The sequence below is a fragment of the Engystomops pustulosus genome, chromosome 5 (assembly GCF_040894005.1).
Source record: "Engystomops pustulosus chromosome 5, aEngPut4.maternal, whole genome shotgun sequence".
Taxonomy (NCBI): domain Eukaryota; kingdom Metazoa; phylum Chordata; class Amphibia; order Anura; family Leptodactylidae; genus Engystomops; species Engystomops pustulosus.
The window spans coordinates 165,065,573-165,091,605 of record NC_092415.1 but is presented as its reverse complement, the minus strand read 5'-3'; the positions used below and the strand labels follow the sequence as shown (position 1 = coordinate 165,091,605).

The window sequence follows — 26,033 nt, the reverse complement described above, 5'->3', positions numbered from 1 at the left end:
ATGCGAATAATTAGCATTAACAAAAATGTTCTGCCCTCTGTTGCTTGGCTAGTATAATACACGTGTACGGTGTGATTGATGTAGGAGAGTAAATCAAGAACTCTGAAAAATGCCCTAAAAATATTTTACTAATCTTAGGGTGTATTATCATTCAGCTTTTCTGCCAACATTTTATGGTAATAGGATTTTTTAAAATCCAATATGGCAGAAAATCCTCCTATTTATGCCTGGAATAAATCTGTACTCAAATCTGGGAAGGGCACCATTAACATACACTAAGGGCACGTTCACATGGGTGCCGATAATAATAATAATCTTTATTTATATAGCTCCAATTCTAGAGAGAATTTTGAAGTGAAATTGTTTGTAATACATGAGGATTCAGTGAAAATTTTGGACCTGGTTTGGCTGAGATTCTCAGAGGTTTTCTTCTTAATCTACAGAGAGAAGGGAGACCCGCTGCAGATCTTCAGCTGTGGTTACATGGATTTAATCCCATTGACTGGGCTTTGCCTATTACTTTCGTTAACATTAAGCAACCTTTACTTTTCTATCTGCTTCACTGTAGCTCACTGAAACCATAATCTGCAGTGTATTATCTCCTCCGTCTGTGCTGGTTTTCTACTCGGAGAAGCTGGATTGCAGCTTGCAAATCATAGGACTAGCAGAGGGTCTACCGAGTGGATACTATGATCCCTCACAACTTTCTTTTCTCCTGTCTTCAGTTCAGACTACGCCACACTTTAATGCATCTATTTCCTCCCAGCCCTTGCTCCCCTGATACTGTATATACACAACAAGGACCCTAAAAACCTGGCATCTAACACAGAACTTTACACTCCATGCACTTATTTCACTGCTAGTTTCAACTCCTAATTCCTGAGACTGGCAAAGCTCGAAGTTTGCCAAAGCATCCCTTAAAATTCTAACAAGGAGGCTAAAACATATCATAAAGCATAACAAATAATACCACTAGCAATCATTTCTGATAATAAAAGCTGACTTTTTTGTATGAAAAAGAGAGCTATGAGCTAATTAAAGGGAATCTGTCACCACAATATAAGTACCTGAACTGCTTTGTTATGTAGGGCTGTGCCCACACATGGCACCCATGCCTTTGTTTTTATATTCCAGCTGCTCCATCTGTGCCAAAAGTAAACTTGTTATATTAGGCTGAACTGCTTTAAGAGTGTGTTAGCTGAACACAAATTGAACCCAGCTCACCTCCAGCCTCTCGTTGTGTTGGGGTGGGTGCTTGTGTAACACTTGTAATAGCACAAATCCAAGCAGGACTACGGCTGGACTGTTTGGATTTGTGGTATTACAGGTGTTAGGTGAACACCCCAGTGCTCCGACTCCACATCAGTAACACCACCCCTTGCTACACTTCCACCATCCCAACGCCTTCCCTTATTCTTCCCCCTTCAACTACCCCATCCTGAAATTCCAGCAAGATGCAGAGCTGGAGTCCTAAGGTTTTCTGCCAAAGCCTCAGTTGCATATTTAAAGGAAAGTTTTGAAATGGAAGGAGCACCTGGACAACGAAAACAAAGGTATAGGTGGCATGTGGGACCAAAGCCTTGCAGAATATAGCAATTAGTTCAGGTAGGTAGATTGTGGTGGCAGTTTGCCTTTAAGGCCCAGCATTTTACCTGCTATTCATTGCTTTTCATTAATTTGCCATGTGGTAATGCTTCTTTATTTAAAATGACAGTGACCGCAGATTATCAGGCTAAATCTATGAATTCTATAAATACCCTTCATCTACCTAGAGAGAAGTCACCAGGACATCCTTTATTTAGAACATTTTGTACTTGGATTTTATCTTGGATGTGCAGTGGTAGGGAAGAATGCATCTTTTGTGTTATACCAATTGTAACTGTTCTGGTTTACATGAAATGTAGTTCTATTCTTACTTTGCATCGGAAAATATACCGGTTTAGTATATTTAAAACTCGAGGGTTTATAGAGAACATGAAATGTATATCTGTATATGACTATGTAATTGTTTATTGGTTCATGTTATCATTCAATACATATACTTAATACAATGCATATACATAATACATGTCATGCATCGGTAAGTTCCTTTCCATTTGTAAAATTACAAGGGCCGACGTAATTTGTCTGACTGTAGCTTCCATTGCCTTGACTCAAAGCTTTCCCTATCTAACACTGCCACAACTAGAAAGTGAACCGGTGAATGTATAGCCCGCGTCCTGCATCCTTTCTTATCATTCTTCTTACAGTTCATTCAATCTGCAGTATCCACTCTTTCTCTACCCTTACCTCTCAGGGTACCCATGCGTCAAATCTTCAAGGGATAATTTAATGATTCCTTTTGTCATTGATCAATATATGGGATCACCAGATATAGGAGGTACACATTAGGATTAGCGCCCCCTGCTGTTATCGCACACTGGGTCTCTACCCAGTCTGAAAAAGGTATATCTGCACATTAATATTAACTGTTAACCTGTCTCTTCAATATTAGTAGCTTTTTGTAAGCATTTGAGTAAAGGCTGTTGGACAACCTCTTGCCCCTGGTTATACAAGGCGTCTGCCACACATGAAGCTTTCAATGTATTCAGTTCCTGCCATCAGTTCTTGTGTTTCTGCCTGATGACAGGTCCCTTCTACATGACCTCATGACTGACATTGCTTTATCTCTTTCTGATCTACAATGTAGCCCTGGGTCTGCTTTAGCTATTAATTTGTGCAGACTGTGGACATTTCATGAACTAAAATCAGCCACTGTGTATTGGTGTGCATAAAGCATTTGGGGTGAAAACGAAATACTGTGCCTGTGTCTCTCCTGTTTCTCTCAGCTCCCGCTCAACCTTCTCCCTCTCTTCTCTATAGACCTTATGTAATCTGATAACTCTCTGTGCGCTCCAGTCCGTCTTGCTGTAGTAAACTGGATTCAGAAGAGATTTAAGAGTGAAATCCAATTTGGAAGGGTAATTAAATTGCCTCAGTTGTAAAAGAGACTCTATACTATGAAAATATTCCAAATATTTGATTGTAGTTTTAATCCATGCTGAAAAGTTATTAACCATTTCAATTTGCTCTGCTCTGTGTTTCTAATGAACCCATTGGTACTGTGTATTCATTTCTGCCCAGTTCTTTTAAAGAGTAACTAATCCTTTGAAGTAATTTCAGACAATGAACAATTCAGATGATAGTATTAAACTTTGTAATATAATTTATTAAGTGAAGCATTTTGTCTGTGTCCTTTTTCTGCTCTTTCTCCTGCAGTGAGCAGTGAGATTCATTCACTTGAGACAGATATGAAGGATAATGATGAACTCTTTCCAAACCTACAGTAATGATTCAGGTCTATGAGGAGATCAGACTATCCAGGGACTGCCTGTAAAGAGTAAAATCCTTATCTGGTTCCTTATCTGATCAGCTGTCAGAGGTGTACAGGACAGAAAGCTGATTTACACTTAAATAAGGAAGAAAGGCAGGGGAAAAAAAAGGTCACAGGAAAAAGTTAACTATTATCTGCATTATTGATTCATAAAATATTGTGATGAGTGACCAAAATACCATAGCAATCGATATCTATTACATGTTGAGCATCAAATGTTTGGTCTTAGTTAGTCCTAAAAGCTACCAAGATGGATCATCGCTATACAGTCTCCGTAGTTTATGTATCCATTATTTACAGGTTGTGGGAAGTCAGAAAACCCCTTTAAATTAGTATATTTTAGTATATATCACTGTACTGATATGATAATGTATCCCGTGATTTATAGAGCTAGAATATGATACAGGGATATGTCAATTTTTCCATTGTGTAGTGTTCTCTTATAAATCTAAAACCAGCACAGCAAGAGGTTGTGGTGGAAGAAAACAAAATTCAATATTCCATTTCCTCCTCATATTGTTATACCATTCCGGTGTTCGTACAGACATAATCATATGCTGTGTCTCCCTCTTGAACATTAATAAATCCAATCTGGCCTCTTTCTTTTCTATTGAAAGATTTTCTTTTTGCAAGCTGCTTGCAGTCTAATTCCCAAAATCTTCTCATTTTCTTAATGAATTTCAGATTAGACAGAAGCCGTTGACTATAAAAAGGAAAAGAGAAAACAGCAGATTAAATAAATGATGCATGGAAAACCTCCAGTTGTCTCACTTACATCTTTTTGTATCTCCCTTTAGCCATGGAATTTCACGAGAATCTCAACTCTATCGGGGCAAAGGAAGGTTTAAAAGAGAGGAAGATGCTTAAGGCCATTGAGAGCTTTACTTGGAACATAACCATACTGAAGGTAGATATTAGCCGTGTTTCAGCTACGTTATTTTATTTCAGCTCACAATGTTCCCTTCACATTTCATTCAGTCTTGCCATATGGTTTCTAACAGTTTCTTTGTTGAGCAGATTACTCTTGTGTTTTCTTTCTTCCCGGACGACTTCGTCCTAATGCAGTGAAAAAACCTGCCAGCGGTTGCCGAAGTCTCAATGTAAAACTTTATTTTTGCTGAGCAAAAAAAAGATCTGCTCTTGAATGTGCAATTTATCCCATTGATTTTCAGACAATAAAGCTTTTTTTTAATCACTGCCCAATACTGGTCGGTAAATGTGTTCATTGATGATTTGAGAAGTTAGTTGGCTCTTGTTAAAAAGGAGTTGTCCAATTTAAATTCTGCCCCATATGCCATAAATTAATTTTACCATATTTTTACTTTCAGTCTTTGTTATTGGCCAGATGGCACCTGACATCTACAGCCAATCACGTTGCTCCTGGCCTATAACAAAGATTGGGAGCACCCTTTATGTTTGCATTATAGCCATGTGTAAACATAGCCAGGTTTAACTAATAAAGGGCATTACTTAATTTAGTGGCAAAACAAACACTGATCATCAGTAAAACAAATTGGTCACAATGTTTTAAAGCCTTAACATGACATTTGTTTTGACGCCTTAACATTCTAATGGGAAAAATTATTTTGACAACAATGAGTTCAGTGGCTGCATAAAAAACACAGTGAGATGCGAAAATGAGTTTACTAATTAGTTGCCTTTTACAGCCAACTATCGGCCAAAGATGTGCTCCTACAAATACTTTTTTTTCTGATTATTGTATTGTGTGAAAAGCCTTCAAGGGACTTATACCGTACATACTTGAGTATTACCTGAGATACCTCATTTTAAGTGGGAAAACTTTTTTACTCAAGTATAAGCCTAGGGTGGGAAATGCAGCATCTACTTTTTAATGAAATGTCTAGCAGCCCCCCCCCCCCCTTAATAATTAAATGTCCAGCAGCAGAGCCCTCCTTAAAAATAATAAACTTAGTACTTGCCTCTGGTGCTCAACCCCCAGCATCCTCTTCTCTTATCAGCTCGTCTTCTCCGGCTTACCGGCAATGTCGGCAGAGGCACGAATATGTACTCAGTCTGATGTAATCAAGCGGCGACAGGCTGCTTCATATTGTGTGCGCAGGCAGAGACGTGCCTCTACCCGCACTGCCAGCGATGAGGGGAAGAGAATTCCAGGGGTTAGCGCCAGAGGGTAAGTTTACAAGTGAAAAATTCTTTGTTAGCACTTAACTCCTGTTCATATGGTGTGGCATTGCATGGCATCTGCTGCTTTTGTGGTGTATTGCTAGTGTGGACCCAGGGCCCGGACCTATGTGGGCTATGCCTGCCAGTATGGGTGCTGCGGGGCATCAAGGTCTTGGTGCCTGCTGGTGCTGTGCTGCAGCGGTGGTATATGCCACGTGATGCTGTACACAATACTGTAGGGACAGTGTGTATGCCATGTGATACCGCACACAATATGAAGTGGTTAGTGGGCTTATACAATTTGATCAAAATGTAATTAAGAACCTCAAGTTCATTTTGAAAATGTAGCCCAGCGGCAATAAATCATTGAATGATATGTGGATGTGCTGTCCAGTTCTTTTTTATCTCCCCATGTTGGTTACATATTTTTGTATACAATTGAGTATAAGCTGAGTTTTTCCCGCACAAAATATGTGCTGAAAAACTTAGTTTATACTTGAATAGATACGCCAACTCTAATGCCCTGTCACATTTAGTCTCAATTCATTCATTGAAGACAATGGATTCCAAAATGGCTTTTCTCTAGTAGAACATTATGGGGAAAATTTACTTTCCTGGTCCTGTTGCGATCCCCGATTCGGATGGTCCGACGAAGATGAAGTCCGGCGTGATTCACGAAGCTCATGCGCCCGAGTTCCTGCATCTGTCACTTCTGCGATGAGGTCCGCCGGAGTTCACCTTCTTCTTCCCAGTGCTTGTAAGTGCGTGTCCGCCCCCCGATTTGGTCACGTGCAAGCCGGCGCCGATGCGCCAAAATCCGATCGCGTGCAACACAATCCCTGGCACGATGCGCCACAAAACAGAAATCATCGGGAAAGCCGACAAAAATGCGCTCTGCGGACCCTTAGTAAATGAGCCCCTATATGTTCATGGTTATAGCTACTAAATGCCATATAGAAAGATTCTAGCATTTATTTAATGTGGACCTGTGATGTGTTTATTTTATTAAATGCTTCTCTTCTCCCTAAAATAACTATCCATGAGAATCTTTTCTTTGAATCTCAGAGAAATACATTGGGGCTTATTTACTAAGGGTCCTCTGGCAGCATTTCCGACTTTTCGGGGATTGTGCCGCCAGGGACAGGCATATAGAATTGGATTGTGGCACACGCGATCAGATTTTGGCGCATCGGCACTGGCTTTCATGCGAGAGAGATCAGTGGGCGGGTCGTCGGACGATCCAACGGATTCAGACTGAGCACGGGATTTAACATTTAAATTCTGTCGCAAGACAATGCACTTGCATGCACCAGGAAGAAGAAGGTGAACTTCAGTGGAACTGAGCAGGGAAGTGACACATGCAAGAAACCGGGCGCACGATCTTAGTCAATCGCGCCGGAGTCCATGATCGTCGGACAACGCACACCGCGACAGGACCGGGTAAGTAAATGTGCCCCATTAACTTTGTGTTATCAATGCCGCAAAATGCGCAGGTGGGAATCACAATGGAGACAGGAACCTGAAAAGCAACACACATTTCTTTTCTTATTATTAAAAATAGTTGATGAAACTCCTTAAGTAAAAAATCATAATAAAATATTACAAATTTCAAGTCTATGCTACACATCAAATTAAAAATCCATGTTAATACCTTGACAGAAAGTTTTCTTTTCATTGTATTCTGTTGGCATCTTTTCCCCAAGTAAGTAACACTCTTACATCTAGCCTACCACATGTTAGGGGAAATGTGATTGCGACCAATCTATGCACTTGCAGGGGTAAAATCGGTTTGGGATGGTACTGTGACTGGTCTGTGGCTATGATTATTCTAGCACATTTCTTGTCATAACCAGCATTCTAGCTCTAAATGCATTAATGGGAATGGTGGAAATGCCCTTCAAGACCTGTAAGTTTGGTGATGCTCAGACCCAGACACATAGCCATGGAATATGGGGCTTTTTAGTGTTAACTTACTGCCTAATATATTCCAGACTTAACATAGCTCAAATTTAGTTGGGGACTCTATTTTTTCATGAAATATGTTTAGAACAGCATTGTTGCATGCTAACAATCCATAACATACATACATAAACGTTGCATTTTACTTTGTGAGAAAATGTTGAAAACAGAGGTTGCATTAATGACTGTACAATCATCTGTGACACTTGTCATGGCAGTTTTACTCTGCGAAATAAAAGTTTTCACTGTTCAACCCAACCCCCCACCTCCCATTGCCACCTGCAGCTGATTCATTCTCCTTGTTTCTGCATGTATCCTGAGCTCAGTTACTCGATCACATTCTACAGCAACATACCTCCCAACTTTTGTGGAGGAGAAAGAGGGACAAAATGGCGGCGCGCGAAGCGCGCCGCGGCGATTTTTTTACCCACAGAAGCCACACCCTAGCCACGCCCCCTAACCACACCCCCTGGCCACGCCACTGCTCATACCTTCAACGCATCCACTGGCACCAATGTATATTTATGTATATAATTGGGGGGCATATTCCACTCCCCCTAGACAACGAGCATGCCCTCCTAGACAACGAGCATGTCCTCCCCTAGACAACGAGCATGCCCCCCCCAGACAACGAGCATGTCCTCCCCTAGACAACGAGCATGTCCTCCCCTAGACAACGAGCATGTCCTCCCCTAGACAACGAGCATGTCCCCCCCTAGACAACGAGCATGTCCCCCCCAGACAACGGGCATGTCCGCCCCCAGACAACGAGCATGCCCCCCCCTAGACAACGAGCATGTCCCCCCCAGACAACGGGCATGTCCGCCCCCAGACAACGAGCATGCCCCCCCCTAGACAACGAGCATGTCCCCCCCAGACAACGAGCATGCCCCCCCTAGACAACAAGCATGCCCCCCCTAGACAACGAGCATGTCCCCTAGACAACGAGCATGCCCCCCCCTAGACAACGAGCATGTACCCCCCCCTAGACAACGAGCATGTACCCCCACCTAGACAACGAGAATGTACCCCCACCTAGACAACGACCATGTCCCCCCCTAGACAACGAGCATGTCCCCCCCCCCCTAGACAACGAGCATGTCCCCCACCTAGACAACGAGCCTGTCCCCCCCTGTGGCTGCGTGCCCTTTTTTGTGTGTTTGTGTTATTTTTGTCTTCCAGGACCGTGCCTGCTGTGGACTGCTTCCGATTCGAAGGATTACATCGATGACCGACAGTTCTAACAAATAAAATGGTCAACGAGGGTGTGTCTGCGTTTTTTGTTCAATAAAATTTTCTGAAAACGGTGTGATTATTTATTTTTTTGCGACACTCTTCATAGTTTGCCGTAGTAGTGGTGCCGGCTAGGTGACGGTGCTCATTACTAAGGGCTGGCCTTAGTGTTTGCCTTAATTTTTTTGGCAAATTTACACTAACGCCCATACCATTACCCCGGTACCCACCGCCACCAGGGGTGCCGGGAAGAGCCGGGTACAAACCAGTACCTGACCGTCTATAGATGGTCAGGTAGTGGGGCGGCTGCAGGCTGTTATTGTTGCGCTGGAATAGCCCCCTAACAGTGACCTATCCCAGCTCAGTAATGGCAGGCTGCTGCTGCTTTTTTGTATCAGGCTGATTTGAAAAATAGGGGCACCCCATGCCGTTTTTTCTTCAAATTTTTGACAAAAATATGCGTGGGGTCCCCCCTTTAAAGGGGGCTCCCAGGCTGTTTCCCCCATTTTTACAAAAAAATGGGGGGGAAAAACGGCATGGGGTGCCCCCTATTGTTCAAATCAGCCAGATACAAAAAAGCAGCAGCAGCCTGCTATTACTGAGCTGGGATAGGCCACTGTTAGGGGGCTATCCCAGCGCAACAATAACAGCCTGCAGCCGCCCCAACACCTGACCATCTATAGACGGTCAGGTACTGGTTTGTACCCGGCTCTTCCCGGCACCCCTGGTGGCGGTGGGTACCGGGGTAATGGTATGGGCGTTAGTGTAAATTTGCCAAAAAAATTAAGGCAAACACTAAGGCCAGCCCTTAGTAATGAGCACCGTCATCTAGCCGGCACCACTACTACGGCAAACTATGAAGAGTGTCGCAAAAAAATAAATAATCACACCGTTTTCAGAAAATTTTATTGAACAAAAGACGCAGACACACCCTCGTTGACCATTTTATTTGTTAGAAATGTCGGTCATAGACGTAATCCTTCGAATCCGAAGCAGTCCACAGCAGGCACGGTCCTGGAAGACAAAAATAACACAAACACACAAAAAAGGGCACGCAGCCACAGGGGAGGACATGCTCGTTGTCTAGGGGTCAGGGGTAGACATGCTCGTTGTCTAGGGGGGGGGGGAATGCTAGTTGTCTAGGGGGGGGACATGCTCGTTGTCTAGGAGTCGGGGGGAGACATGCTCGTTGTCTAGGGGGGGGAATGCTCGTTGTCTGGGGGGGGGGACATGCTCGTTGTCTAGGGGGGGGGCATGCTCGTTGTCTTGGGGGGGGACATGCTCGTTGTCTAGGGGTCAGGGGGAGACATGCTCGTTGTCTAGCAGGGGGAAATGCTCGTTGTCTAGGGGGGGAAATCCTCGTTGTCTAGGGGGGGGACATGCTCGTTGTCGCAGTAAAGGGGAGGGGTCCTATGGAGCGCAGTAAAGGGGAGGGGTCCTATGGAGCGCAGTAAAGGGGAGGGGTCCTATGGAGCGCAGTAAAGGGGAGGGGTCCTATGGAGCGCAGTAAAGGGGAGGGGTCCTATGGAGCGCAGTAAAGGGGAGGGGTCCTATGGAGTGCAGTAAAGGGGAGGGGTCCTATGGAGCGCAGTAAAGGGGAGGGGTCCTATGGAGCGCAGTAAAGGGGAGGGGTCCTATGGAGCGCAGTAAAGGGGAGGAGTCCTATTGAGCGCGCAGTGAAAGCCATAAAAAACACATTTGATATTTTCCTTCCCGCTTCCCAGTACAGGGCCTGGAATATTTAATACTGTCACTAGGAAGTATAATTTGTTACGCAGAAACAGGCCGCACACAGCTCTGTACGTGGAAAAATAAAAAAGTTATTGATTTTTGAAAGTGGGGAGTGAAATATGGAAACGCAAAAATTGTTCCGTCAGAGTAATGGAGCAGACGGCCGTGTATGACCATTCTGCTCCATTACTGTCATAGAGCGATGACATGGACCTTATGTGGACCCCAACACACCCCTCGTATTCATGATCTATGGGGGTCACATCACTGAAACCCCCACACATCAGCAGGTTAAGCCCTGTCCTATGGATAGGGCCTAACTTGTATTTGTGGGAAAACCCCTTTAACCCCTTAACGCTCTGCGCCGTAGCTCTACGACGCAGAGAGTATAAGGAGTGTATGAAGAGGGCTCACGGGCTGAGTCTTCTTCATACAAGGTGGGGGGTTTTGCATGTTGCAGAAAACCCCCACCGCTAATAACCGCAGTCGGTCATTGTCGCCGGCAAAGTCTTTTTTACGATCGCTGTGCCCCCGAACGTCATCGGGGGCGGCGATCGTTTGCCGTGGTAGCCTCGGGTCTTCTTTTGACACGAGGCTACATGGCTTCTGCAGGTTCGTTACAATGAGCCAGAAGTATTGCAGTATATGGTAGGAGCGATCTGACCATCTAGGGTTAATGTACCGTAGATGGTCTAAGAAATAGTGGAAAAAAAAGAAAAAACAGGTTTTAAAAATAAAAAAAATTTATAAAATATTAAAAATTCTAATCACCTCCCTTTCCCTAGAACGGATATAAAACATAATAAACAGTAAAGATCACAGACATATTAGGTATCGCCGCGTCCCAAAATGCCCGATCTATCAAAATATAAAAACGGTTACGGGCGGCGGTGACCTCCGAGGCGGGAAATGGCGCCCAAATGTCCGAAATGCGACTTTTACACCTTTTTACATCACATAAAAAATGAAATTAAAAATGATCAAAATGTCGCACAGACCTCAAAATGGTAGCAATGAAAACGTCGGCTCATTTCGCCAAAAATGACCCCACCCCCAGCTCCGTGCACCGAAATATGAAAAAGTTATTAGCGTCAGAAGATGGCAAAAATTTTTTTTTTTTTTTTTTTGCACACATGCGTTTAATTTTTGAAAATGTATTAAAACACAATAAAACCTATAAATCCGGTATCACCGCGATCGCACCAAACCAAAGAATAAAGCTGAGGTGTTATTTTGAGTGCACAGTCAAAGTCGAAAAAACTGAGCCCACAAGAACGTGACATGTGCGGTTTTTTAAAAAAAATTTTCCACATTTGGAATTTTTTGCAGCTTCGCAGTACACGGCATGTTAAAATAAATAACATTACGGGAAAGTAAAATTTGTTACGCACAAAATAAGCCCTCACACAGCTCTGTACACGGAAAAATGAAAAAGTTATGGATTTTTGAAGTTGGAGAGCGAGAAATGAGAGAAAAACCCTGCGTCCTTAAGGGGTTAAGGGATTAAGTATATGGTACAATAAAAGCAGAATAGAAGTGCACTGGGGGGGGATTAGGGATGGGGGCAGGGGGTCTATGGAGGAAAGTGTTTAACCCTTTAGCTGCTGCCTGCAGTCACTGTAGAGTACCTGTTATCACACTGCAGCAGCTGCACACACTCGGCTCTGCTTCATCAGACGAACTTCAGTGAGGAGCAGGAGGAGGTGGGGGCAGGGAGCCATTGATGTAGCAGTGCTGGAGAGTTCCTGCCTGCACGGAGGATGATCCCCTGGGGCTGCTGTGCAGGGGCAGTGCAGAGAACATGACACTCTGCACTGCTCCATCCATCCATCCATCCATGTGCCTGCAAGTGGCAGCCTGAGGACAGGGAGGGCTCTGCCTCCCAGGGGAGGGGATGGGGGAGGTGCCGGCTCTGCAGCAGACAGCCCGGGAGCTGGAGAGGAGGAGGACGCTGCACCCCGCCCCCTGGCTTCTCTGTATCCTGAGCAGGACGGGGGCGGGACTCGGGGGCGGGACTCGGGGGGGGGGGGCGGGACTCGGGGGGGGGCGGGACTCGGGGGCGGGACAAAACGGAAAAATCCGTGAAACCGCAAAAAAACCGGGACTTTCACTTAACGGTCCGTGCAGGCGGGACAAGGGTTAAAAAACGGGACTGTCCCGCCCAAAACGGGACGGTTGGGAGGTATGCAGCAATCACTGGCTTTAGCAGTAAGGAGCTGTGCTAAATCCAATGGTAGTGTGCACTCGTGGACATACAGTCATCAGCAGGATTGAGCTGTCTGTGTAACAGCCTGTTCCTGTACTGTGACAGGTGGTGGATATTATCAGTCCCCTGTCACAGCAGCACTCACATCCTAAGCGCTTGAGGGTATGAGAGGCATGTAGGGAAGCTGCTATGTGCATACTCTCTGCATGTCTGTATATACAGATCCCTGATAACAATGATCCATTGGACTGTTACCATTATATCACTGTTATATGTGATCTTTATATAAGAAAAGCAGGAACACGTATATAATGTGTTCCTTGATCAATGTACCTCTGTTTAAAAAAACTGTAATTAAAAAACAAAAATAAAGTGAATTAAAAAGTAAAATAAGAGTTATGCCCCCCCCCCAAAAAAAATAAATAACTAGTCTACTGTGCCAACCTAGTCTAGTGGTCTACTGCACCAGCCCTAGCCTGATCTAGGGGGTCTGCTGTGCCAGTCCTACCCAGATCTAGGTTGTCTACTGATCCATCCCTAGCCTTGTCCAGGAGGTCTGGGGCGTCATCCCTAATCCACTCTAAAGGTTGACATTTTTGAGGGGACAATAAAAGGTTGTTCCGATGTATTTAATGCATGATGTAGGATTACTAAAATTGTCTCAATTGGCTATTTAAAGAGGCTGTCTGAAACCTGTACTTACCTCAGCGGTCTTTCCTGGTTTCCCGCACCGCCGTCTCTCTTGCCCATGTCCCTGGTTGTTTACAGGGCACGGAAGCTGCACTGAGTTTAGCTTCCACTTCCACTTGTCCCCATTCCCAGCACTCTATCAGACGAACTTGGCGCAGCTTTCGTGCCACTGTAAGTTTTGAAAAGTTTGAAAAGTTTTGGACAGCCTCTTTAAATAGCCAAGAGACAATTTTAGTAATCTTACATCATAAAACTAAAAATACTCCTCAAAAATGGTAAGAGGAGTAATATTACCCTTCTGGAAAAATGTTGCAAAAAATAGTTGTCTTGGGAAGCTAGTCGTCTTGTCCAGCATTTGTGTTTTTTGTTTCACCTGTCCTGAGTTTAAACTGTATATATGTACACGTGTACTTTTAATAAGACTTTATTGGGCACATTTACTTACGCTGTCACCAGAGTTCACATAAAGGGCATAGTCCGACTATGATGCTGCTAATTCACTAAGATTGTGCGCCCGATGTCATGAATGTATAACTTCCCCGCTCAGGTCTGATACAATCCCAGCACAGACACTTCTTAAATACCTGTGCAAGCAGTTTTAGCCCCGAAGACGGTGCACAGTCTGACAAAAGTGCGTGCGCGACCCTTAGTGGACAAGCTCCTATATGTTCTCAATGTCAATGTTGTTGTCAAGAATACAATGTATACTTGCAGAATGCATACCACAATGTGTACCATAAGAGTCAGTTACATAGTATAAACCTTTTAGACTTCTGTATTATGTCACACATGGTTGATGGAGGTCAGAGCACTGCAGTTCATGTGCTTGAGGAACAGACTTGCTTTCCAATGCAAGATCTAATCGTCCACTTTAGCATCTTGGCTATACATCTCAATTTGTTTCATTGTGGTTGAACAGTGACCTTTATCTGATCTCATTTTGTTTGCTGATAATAACAAAATTTCAGTGCGTATCTGCCCTCCAGCAGTCACACATCATCCCTATGTGTTATTAGCTCAGGCATTTAAAAACCAGGATAAGCCATGACTGAAGAGATAAAACACATTGCACATTCAGAACATACTGATGTATTGATATGATGTTCCACATTTTTCAGTGACTGTTGGTTCACATGTTTCCTAGGTTTCTCTAATATCTGTTGACCATATCTGTACATTACTCAACTGAAGAGTGTCAGGTGACTGAAGCATAACAGCTCAGAAGTAAGATGTTAGTAAAAAGTAGTAGGAAAAAGATGGTAGGGAGTGTGGCTACATGGTTAGACTGATGTTCGTTTCGAACATCAATCAGTGGAAATCTGTTTGCATTTTTGCACCTTGTATGCAACTCTTCTATTCATCAGCCCTCTTGGCAGTGAAGGGGCACTGTTCACTCCATCACTCAGCCAAACCAGTTCCCTACCCTGTACTGAGGAGACCCAATCAAAACAGTGCTGTCTACAGTTGGGAGTCTGTTCCTTCTGGAATAGATATACTTATTTGGTTTTAATCCCGCATCATGTCATGAGGCCTCATGTAGGTCATGCTTGATGTTAAGGGAGCTGCCTTACAAGGTAGCTAAAAGAGGCATGGTTTTCCTTATTCTATCCTGGAAAACTTTGCACATTTTCCAAAAATCCCCCTAGTGGAGCATCCATGGCTATAAGACTCCACACGCCTACATGGTGGCCTTAATTGGCAGCCTCGGTAAGGAGAACTCTTACTTCCTGACCCAGGGGGAAGATTAACAGTTAGAAATTGTCCACAAGCCTTTAGTCGCACTACAAAATTGCCTTGATGTAACTCTCATTAGGAGAAAGAAAAGTGAATGTAGCAGAAAAGGCACAAAACAGCAGATTCAACAATTCTGCAGATTTTTATATTGAAGAAAAACCAGAATGGAGGCAGGAGTGTTGGTGCTTAGAAAATCCTCGATAGGTAAGTATAAATGGCTCAAAAAGAGTACTTTTTTATTTTACAAAATAAAAGACATTTCTTCGTCAGTTGCCTGACGAAGGCTCCGGTACGGAGCAGAAACGCGTAGCATTTTTATTTCATTGTTTTAACAATCTTTTAAAAGAAATATCTTTTATTTTGTAAAATAAAAAAGTACTCTTTTTGAGCCATTTATACTTGCCTATCGAGGATTTTCTAAGCGCCAACACTCCTGCCTCCATTCGGGTTTTTCTACAATGATCCTCTTCAGCCTCGGAGCCTGGTCCGAGTGCTGCTGATCTACAGGAGACCACCGGCTGCTGGTATTACACTTTACATATGCATTATGCCTATGTAAATAGGTGAGTGACCAATTTACCCATCCATCCTTCCCCTTGTGCATTACTGTCTTCACGAGGTTGCGCTTTCTCTTTTTCTTCTCTCCTCTATTTCATACCGATTGGATATCTTCTGACGAGGTGTATATAAAAATCCCAGTCTCAAGCAGATTTTTATATGCCAGAAACCTGGGCGTGACCGTATTGACATATCTCCCCAGTGGATTTTTTTTTTCTAAGCCTTGAGTATTGTGGTTATAGTGGGGGAGTAGGAGACTAATGACCATATAATGGGTCCAGTAGTTGGGGTCTTCTGATAAAGCAGTGGGATTAGAAAACAGTTTTCAAAGACAGAGCTGCTAGGAAGGGATGAAACTGGATTATTGACTAGTAGTTACGGGTGCACATTTATCTCCTAGCATTGTCCAGGTCAGGAGGAGAATCCACATATCCTATTACAGCTCCTGTTGGAAGGGTAAACTGTTTTCTTCCTTAATTTATTTAAAGTGAACCTTTCACCAGGAATTTCATGTTTAGCTTATGGCAGGTTCCAATAGCCTATGCTATGCTGATTTTTAAAACTGCCTTTGTCAGCATTCTGAATCTTTTCAGTAGTTTATAGAAGTTTAATTCACATTACCTGTGGCAGCTGCAGCATGTGTGTGCCTGTGTCAGTTTTCTCTCCTCCACACTCATGCAGATCCCCTACCCCACTCCTGATATGTTCATTTGCAGGCAGGGGAGGGAGGGGGATGGTGTGAAGCAGAGGAAGAATGCATGAGGAGACACAGGCACAGAGGCTGTAGCTGTCCTCCTTCCCTCCGGATTCATCACACGCTGCTGGCAGAGGGCCATGTAATGTGAATTAAACTTATATACAGTACTGAATGATTCAGAATGATGACAAAGGCATTTGTATAATCGTCATAGCACAGGCTATTGGAACTTGACTCCAGGTAAAAATTGCATTCCTGGTTACAGGTTCCCTTTAATGGCAGCCAGATTAAATGAGTTCCTGGGAGGAGGTTATTATCTCAAAATTCAAGAACCCTTCAGATGTACTTTTTAGCAGCCTATCTCAGTGTTCAGTGATATGTTTCTGCTTACCACCTCTGAATAGGAGTAAAAATTATTGGCGAACGCCCCCTATTGCAGGCTTTCTGGTCCTGTGTCATAGAATAATCTGCACTCTGACAGGCCTTAAAATAAGAAATGACCCTGCATCTCTTTAACGGAACATGCTGCCAGTTACAGTTAACAAAGCTAAGCGCTCACTTGCTGGATTACTGCTGATAGCGGCAAGGTCTCTGCTACCACATCTCTAGAAGTCCACTAGGGTGCCCTCTAGCTCGGATCTGTTTTTGAAAATCCCATTATAACATGGAATAGAAGAACTCACTGCAGATACTCACCAAACAAGTATGCAACATGTAAAGGCATAGTGTCCCTGGCTAGATATCAGGAACTCCCTGGCATATATCTCTTTCCGTAACCATACTAACCAAGGTAGGTGGCCTTTGTTTGACGTGCAGGACTGTAGGTACTTTTATGTCCCCTTTCCTATACATTACATTTCATATTGTATTTAAGGTTTTTTAAGTCACTGTGACTTGCCCTATTTATACCTTTCCTTCTGAGCACAGAGCTTCTTCTAAGAAGTTCCCTTTAATGTCGCTCTTACATTGTAAAGGACCTTTGGTTCTGTTATGATACTCTTGAATACCTATCTTTGTCACTAATTGTATTTGTAATTCATTCCTATGTTGATATGGCAACTAGGGATGGCTCTGTTTTAGCATACTCTGATCACTTTGTTCTCCTGCGCATACGAGCGCTATGCGTATTATTTTTTTTAGACTGTCTCTTTTTTTTGTGTGTTCCTTTTCATATACCTGTTCAATCATACAAATCTTACAGCGGAATAACGGCAACAAGGAGGCTGATTTTGATATTATTTTTGCTTACATAATGTAGAAAAGGAACTCTTACACAAATTATGAAATAAATAGCTATGTGAACCTCCCAGGGTAGAGTGAAATGTCAATTACATGCCTCAATAAGGTCTTCGCCATGTCTGTTTTATATTAAAGCGTGTCTGTGTTTCCAGTTTAATTGGAGCTGTACCGACCTAACTGGTTGACATGAAAGCATCAAGCCGATAGCACAAGAGGTCTCCAATGTGTAGTTTGCCATGGTATATGATAAGTTGGAGGAGGTCCGGTTGTGCGCCCTGTGTAGTGAGTCTTGTGTCACACTGACCAGCATAAATACAGTAATTACTTTTTGTAATGAAGGCTGTGTAATCATTCATAGAACATGTGGGGGGTATCACTTAAACTGAATGGAATATTAGTCAAAAAAATATTTGATGTTTTATTATAAATAAATTCAAATTCGGGGTTATTATTCCTAAAGTTTTTGACATTTTTCTCTGTTTCATTTACAATCAACTTTTTGCAGGTATAAATTCACTCAGCAGGATGATCTGAAGATTTAAAGGACATTTATAAATACAGGCAGTCCCCGGGTTAAGTACAGGATAGGTTCTGTAGGTTTGTTTTTAAGTTAAATAAATAAAAAGGGGACCGTCTGTACTGACACACTTAGAATTTTTTAAGGTGCCCTAGCTGAGTTTCTATATACTCTGGCTACGGCCATTTGGTGATCTCCTGATACCCTTTACCTATACCTATTCCCCCTTTTTGCTCTATCCTCAGTTCCCCTACTCTGAATGCTAGTGTGGCTACCTACTAAAGCTAAGAAGGTTTGCCCTAGTGTAGAGCTCTCTCATATATGACTTCCAAAATACCCCTTTCCAATCAAAGTTCAACTTGCATGTTGTTGGTATATGTCATGCATATATAGAGGTTACTTAGCATATTTATTTCCCTTTATGGTCATTATACGCTATAATAATAGTCAAAGTTGGCCAGTAGAAGAGTGTGTCTTATGGATAGTTTATTAGAAAATATATTGGAAAAGTACTTGCTGTGAGTAAACTCAATAAATATGACGTATGTAAAATACAGATTCTAAAGACAATATTTGCTGGTGCTCGAGGTCTTTTGAAGTCCTGTTTTCTTGTCATGCTTCAAAAGACATGATTAGCTGAAAAATGTAATTTCTGAGGTGTCGTTTCCATTTTTTCCACATCTTATCGAGTTACATGTTCTGTCAGGTGTGAAAATTGCTAAGGCTTAGGCTGCACAAATCTAGCAAACATGTGACTATTCACGGATACAGCCTACTGAAACGTACAGATGTTTTTTCAGCCTAGATATGTCTGGAATATTTAGATTTCTTGGAATATGAAATTGAAATTACGCACAACTGACATTAGGTCACATCTAGTATAGCACATGCCCCTTTGGATTATATTAGTGCAAAGTTAATATTACAATGTTTAATGCATAATGTATGATGTATATTGAGAGTCTTTCCAAGGTTTTGTCAGTTTCTCTTTCTCCTTGTGGGAGACCACCATCTGGCATAGGGAGTATACAGGCCCGGTAATGCTCTCTGGGAAAAGGTTATGTAGATTGTGGCACATTAACTTACCTGATCCGGAGGAGATCCCGAAAGTGCATTGTCCGATGACCATGCATTGTGCAGCGATTCAAGAAGATTGTGCGCCCAATATCCTGCATGTGTCGCTTCCCCGCTCAGGTCCGCCGGAGTTCACCATCTTACTCCCGATGCATGTAAGTGCATGGTGTGCGGCACAATTTAAAATCCCACAAAAGTAAAATCCCGCAGTTTGTCCGAATCCATTAGATCCCCGACGGCCTGTCCCCTCGATTTGTGTCGCATGTAAGCCGGCCACGATTGCGACTAAATCCGATCGCTTGCAACACAATCGTCTACTAAATACCTGTCCCAGCGGCGTGACTCCCGAAAACGTCAGAAAAACTTAACGGAAATGCAGCCGTGGGACCCTTAGTAAATAAGCCCCATTATCTCCCTTCCATGATAAAGAAATCTGTCTCTCTAGTGCCATCTATTGGAGGTAGTTCATGGCCAACCCTTTAACAGCTTTGCAGTGTGACTAAGAATATTAGCCAATCCATTAACAATAATTATATATCATGTAAAATCACTGACTTAAAATTCTATGTCTAATCCGCATAATGCTGTAAATGCAAACAGGTTTTAGACTGAAAAAAAAAAGCATCCGCTTTAACCAATGACTAGCTCCCATAATCGTGACCATTCATGACCAAGTGAACAAAAGCCATGGAACCATGGTGACACATGACTACTACAGAGTAATTGGCCATCAATCTCAGGGGTTGGGTAGAACACGTTATTGCCGAAGCCAAGTAAAGAAGACCACCTGTGGAAATGGAGGGGATTTGGAAGGTAATTATTTTTATATGTTTAATTTTTTTTCCTATATAAGTTTTAAATAGGAGTTGTCCCACCAAACCTTGCTTTCTGAAGAAGGAGTTAATTTTCTGACCTAGTTTTTGGCAAATAGGCCGAATAGACTACATGACACAAGTGGTCCATTGAGAGCTCAAAGATGAAGATGATATTGAACAATACTTTCCTTTGTGCTCTTACTTTTTGTGGCTTTGGGAGTAGACGGTTATCAGAGATAGAAGAATTGTTGCTTAATTATTGTGAAGAATATACATGACTTTTTCCTATATTTTTTAAATTATTTTGCCTTTCTAGAATGTGATATCTCTGGATCAGGTTTTAGTTGTGTCTTCCTATATACAGGCGGTCCCTGACTTTCAGGCGATCCCTAGTTACAGACTGACCTCTCTGACCACTATGACCACTCGTGAAGGTCTCTGGAAGCTTTACTTTAGTCCCAGGCTGCAATGATCAGCTGTAAGGTGTCTGTAAGGAAGTTTTATTGATAATCCTTGTTCCCATTTACATCACAAAATTTTGAAAATCCAATTGTTACTATGACAAAAAAAGATTGAGAAGTCCACTACTAATCAAGTACCTTATGTTCCTTCGCTCTCTTGTTTCAGAAAATCACATTTCTGTTTTCCAGTGATTTCCTCTATGTTAGCATAACCTCTATGTAACATAACCTAGCCTTGATTGTTTTCTGCTGTAAAATTATTAGAAAAGATTTTTAATAAAGATACAGTTAAATTAAAAAAGCAAACTGCATCCCTGCAGTATTGGGTGTCCCTGAAGAGGTTTTAAAGTGCTTGAATTAGTTAGAAATAAAATAAGGCTGACGCATATATTGGAGGGACACTTATACATGATGTGTAGTCCTTTACAGTGAACCTTGTTGGATGGTGGCGCATTTTTGGTGGTGATGGTTTTTAAAGCTTGTTCCGCTCATTTCTTTTCTTTAGTTCACAACTGTTTGAAAGGAGTGTCTGAGCTAAAAAATAAAATAAAATAATGTATCCATAGAATAGGTAGTCGATATTAGATTGTTGGCATTCAGCAGCTAGCAACTTGTTCTCAACAGCTGATAAACAGAAGTGAACAAGAAGCAGGTGGCTCTGTTTTTTTGCATGGTGGTAAAACAAGGAAGGTTACTGCTGACAATCTTGTGCTTATGCAATCTTTTCTTTTGGCTTGCCCAACTCCCCTAGATGGTACATAATTTGTGGTATAGCCATCTGACTATTAAATGGTCTATGATGACATTTTGTGTAAGGGGTGGAGCAAGCAGCAGGGAATCCCAAGATTAATAAATAGGATGTCTTGCTGCAGCATTGAATGGTCAAATGGCCGGCAGAATGAAGATTATAGCCAAAACTTTAAAAATTGGATTTCTTCCTACAAGCTGCCTGCACAAACATTATTCTACATTTTGTAGTTGGTCAAACAGCCTCTTTAATTAGTAATATGGGAATATTTTCCGGAACTTAGTCATAATGTTTAAACAGTCACATTAGCACCAATGGAATCTCGCCATGATTTCTTTATCTTCATATAAACTTTGGTATAGTTTTACTGCTTTGTTTATCTGGCATGTCAGCTTTGTGTTGACTAATCATCATTTGGAGAGAGAATGATTTGGACTGCACATCCACACATTATACAATGATCTATTGCTGCTAGGCTACAGGGGGTATGGAAAGTATTCAGACACTCTTTGTTTCAATGCAGCCAATTTACAAGATCAAAAATTCTTTGTTTTGCTCATTAATGTACACTCTGCACCCCGTCTTGACATACAAAAACTGAAATGTAGATATTTTTACTAATTTATTAAACAAAAAAAACTGAAATATCTCATGGTCATAAGCATTCAGACCCTTTGATGTGCCAGTCATACTTAACTAATATGCTGTCCATTTCCTTCTGATCCTTCTTGAGATGGTTCTACTCCTTCAGTGGAGTCCAGCTGTGTTGAATTAAACTGATTAGGTCATGATGACGAAAGGCACACACCTGTCTATATAAAAACTTACATCTCAAAATGCATGCCAGAGCACATTAGAATCATGAGGTCTAAGGAACTGCCCAACTCGGAGACAAAATTGTGGCAGGGCACAGATCTGGCCAAGGTTACAAAAGAATTGTGCCAGCACTCAAAGTTCATTAGAGCACAGTGGCCTCCATAATTCTTAAATGGAATAATTTTGGGACGACCACAACTCTTCCTCAACCTAGTCATCCAGCCAAACTAAGCTATCATGTGAGAAGATGTGTTAGTGCTAAGCGGTATGTGGGTAGAAAACCAGGCACTGCTCATCACCTGCCAAATACAATCCCAACAATGAAACATGGTGGTGGCAGCATCATGCAATGAGAGTGTTTTTCAGCTGCAGAGAAAGGACATCTGGTTGCAATTGCAGGAAAGATGACTGTGGTCAAGTACAGTATTCTGGATGCAAACCTCTTCTAGAGTGCTCTAAACCTCAAACTGGGTCAAGGGTTCACTTTCCAACAAGACCGTGGGAGAGATTCATTCTAGCTTCTCCACCAGTTTTTTTGGAAGAGAAGCCACAGAGCCTCTTAGTGAATATGGGCACAATCCACTGATATACACCAGTCTTAATGAATCCCCCCCCCCCCCAATGACTCTCAGCACACAGCTAAAATAACAAAGCAGTGGCTTCAGAACAACTCTGTGACTATTATTGGCTGGCCCAGCCAGAGCCCTGATTTAAACCAAATTAAGAATCTCTTGAGAGATTTGAAAATGGCTGTTCACCAACGTTCACCATCCAACCTGAGGGAACTGGAGAGGATCTGGAAGGAAGAGGCAGAGGATCCCCAAATGCAGGTGTAAAAGAGTTGTTGAATCATTCCCAAGAAGACTCATGGCTGTATTAGCTCTAAAGGTTCTTCTACTCAATGCTTAGCAAAGGGTATGAATTCTTATGAGCATGTGAAAATATAGTTTTTTTTTGTTTAATAAATTAGCAAAAATATCCACATTTCATTTTTTTTTGTGGTGGGTTGCAGAGTGTAGATTAATGAGATTAATTCGTTTTCAGATGTTTCAGGATGGGCTTAACATATTCCAGTAATATATCTATGAAATGTAAGGCATGATAAAACTAGTAGACCAAGTAAGGCTGGGTTCACATGTCATTTTTTTTATAGGCTTAGCGCATATGTTTGTAAAGCTCCCTATTTATACAAAGACCACACCCATTGATATATACTGCCCAGTATACAATGCATCTGCTGAAAAAGACAGTATATGCTTAGCGTAGGCAATGGAAGGGAGGACACCGGTGATGTCACTGTCCATATGAGGACAGCAGTCAATCATCGGGTGTTCACTCCTCTCCCTACATTCAGGGGGTTGTAGGAGTCGCCGGCAACTTATTATTTTTTGAGTTCTTTGTTGGACATAATAAGATATGTCACATTTACCATTAAAATAAATGTTTGCAATGCTCTAAGCAACTAAAAACCTTTTTTCTATCTTTATCGTTACAGGGACAAGCAGATCTTCTCAAATATGCCAAAACAGAAACCTTAGAGAACTTAAAACAAATTCACTATGCTGCTGTATCATGTGGACTCAACAAGGCAACTGCTGGAAGTGCTGAGGTGTCCAAGCCAAGAAGAAGCCTGGAGGCTATTCCAGAGAAGGCAGGAGATGAGACGGGTGATTGAAAGTAAATCATGGACCTCTGTTCTTGTAGGAATTTCTAAATCTACGACCAATGTAGCTGCACAAAGTGTTTGCTTTGCACTTACAAGAGAAAACACAGATTCTATTTTTCTTTCTGTCTGAAGCACAACTGGAGATTGACCAGTCTGTTACCTGTGAAAGTTCAGTAATGTATCCGATAAATGAAGGAAATTGACGAAAAGATAGCAAATGTCTTTACTGGCCAAAAGTAAAAGTGTGGAAGAAGATGTTTTTATTAGAATAGATTTCAGTAGTGAGGTGCGTGCTGCTTAAAGAAACATAGCAGAGTTTTTTTAATTTAGATTTTAATAGTTCTATTTAAAGAAAAGACAAATCCTCACATTTCATAAACTGTGTGCTTATTATAACCTATAGAGTGCTCCAAGGACTGAAATGCGTTGCACTGAAGAGAATATACAGACATGGCTAGTCGTTTGTTGTGTTCTGTTTTGAGCCATATTGTATATAAACAAACGAAAAAAAAAAAAAAAAACAGAAAATGCAATAAAACAATGGGCGCTAGATGTTTGTGCACCACAGGTGGCAAACCTACATTCGTGCAATCCACTTTACCCTTCTAGCATAGATCTTATCGCCACAAAGTTTTAGAAATCTTAAATTCTAATGTAAAAGTGACCAAATTGAAGATTTATTGTAAATATATCGACCTTTTTTTATTTTGTGATGTGTTCACATTAAACAAAGTTTTATTATCTCAATTGTCTTGAATTTTAACGAATGTGTCAATTTTGTTTTATTTAATGGATGGATGAAAAATAACGTTACTGGTATGTTTGTGAGACATCTTACAGAATTATTGTCCTTTGAAATTTCATTTTTTTTCCATTTTAAAGGAAACCTACCATCTGATCTGATGATAGATTCCTCCTGCCTGCCTCTGCCCTAATCTGTAATTTAATAATCCTGGAACCTAATGTAACTCGATAAAAACTTTATTTTAGTAATATGTAAATTAACTGCAGAGGCTATTGGGGTGTGGCCTTAGCTCCCAGTGCCTGGCCAAAGTAGTACACGCTACAGTAGCTTCTGCAGTTAATTTATATATTAAATAAAGTTTTTAACACGTTAGGTTAAGTTTCACAATTATAAAAATTTACAGATTAAGGCAAAGCAGGCAGAAGGGATCTACCATCAGATCTACTTATTATGGTAGATTCCTCATGGTAGGTTTCCTTTCAAAGAAAACTGGGATATAGCTGTATTTATTAACAAAAACACCTTATTTATGACTATTTCTTTAAATCACATCTCATTACACAATAAATGGCAAAAGACCAAAAAAAGCTAGATTATTTTATTATATTCCATCATTGTCTGGTTTAAGTTATGTTCATGTTTATTAGATCAACACAAATAGAAGAAAGTATATATATAATATGTGTATATATATTTATATACAATATTTTACCTCAAGAGATATAATTCTTTAAGGGAACCTTTCATCACAGCTACATAGGGAGTTGACCAACTTTTTTCCTTCTCATTAACAAATACAAAAATGTAAAGGGAGCGTGAAAATTTTTTTGCAGGCAGTATGCTACAGAGCAGGAGGAACTGATCATATTGATATAATAATTACAATTATGTTTTATTTATTTTTCAGTAAAACTATGTTTCAATGGTGAAATGATGAATCAAAAATTCACCAGCTATCTCCTTAAGTATTATCATTGAGGGAAGCTCTGTATGACTGATATGACTTGTGGGCCAACTGCGGCCCTCGGGAGAATAGTTTGCGTCCCCTACCTCCCCATCACGGACCACGACTTACTATAACAGCCTTGTGCTGCGGGGGTTCTATGGAGAGAGCTCACGGGTGTCGGCTGTATAATACAGCTAACATCCGCCTGTTACTGCTGCACTTAACCTGTTAACTTGTCATTTCATGGACGCTGCCATCTTGGATGGCCGATTGCCACCCCTGGTGACATCATTGGAGGGCGGCGATCAGTTGCCATGGCAGCCTACACTCTTTAAGACTTGTAGGCTTGCCATGAGTAATGGTTTCTCGTAGCCAGCAGATGACAGGCTATTAGAGATCAGCAGTAAAATTGCTATATACTGCAATACAATAATATTGCAGTATATAATAATAGCAATCAGTCCCTGCAGGGTTAAAGAACCCTGGAGTGTCTGAAATAATCGTAAAAAAATATATTAAAAAATGTATAAGAAGGGAAAGTTTAAATCGCTTCTCTTTCCCTAGATTACATATGAAGATAAACAGTAAAAGTCATAAACATGATGGGTATCGCAGCATCCCAAAATATAAAAAAGATTATTCCCGGATATGAAAATAGCCACCTTTACCCGATTTTTCCATCC

The 26,033-nt window shown here is 41.6% G+C and overlaps 1 protein-coding gene across 2 annotated transcripts in view; it reads left to right on the top strand.

Moving 5' to 3' along the window:
* The window catches only part of PLCL2 (phospholipase C like 2), a 145,024-nt gene extending 120,618 nt beyond the window's left edge, over nucleotides 1–24,406 (top strand). For both annotated transcript variants that reach the window (XM_072153670.1, XM_072153671.1), the window contains exons 6-7: nucleotides 4,171–4,280; nucleotides 23,489–24,406. In XM_072153670.1, coding sequence (XP_072009771.1) covers nucleotides 4,171–4,280; nucleotides 23,489–23,668 — 290 coding nt within the window. In that variant the 3' untranslated portion in view covers nucleotides 23,669–24,406. The remainder of the gene's footprint in view (nucleotides 1–4,170; nucleotides 4,281–23,488) is intronic.
* Nucleotides 24,407–26,033: the final 1,627 nt, after the last annotated feature.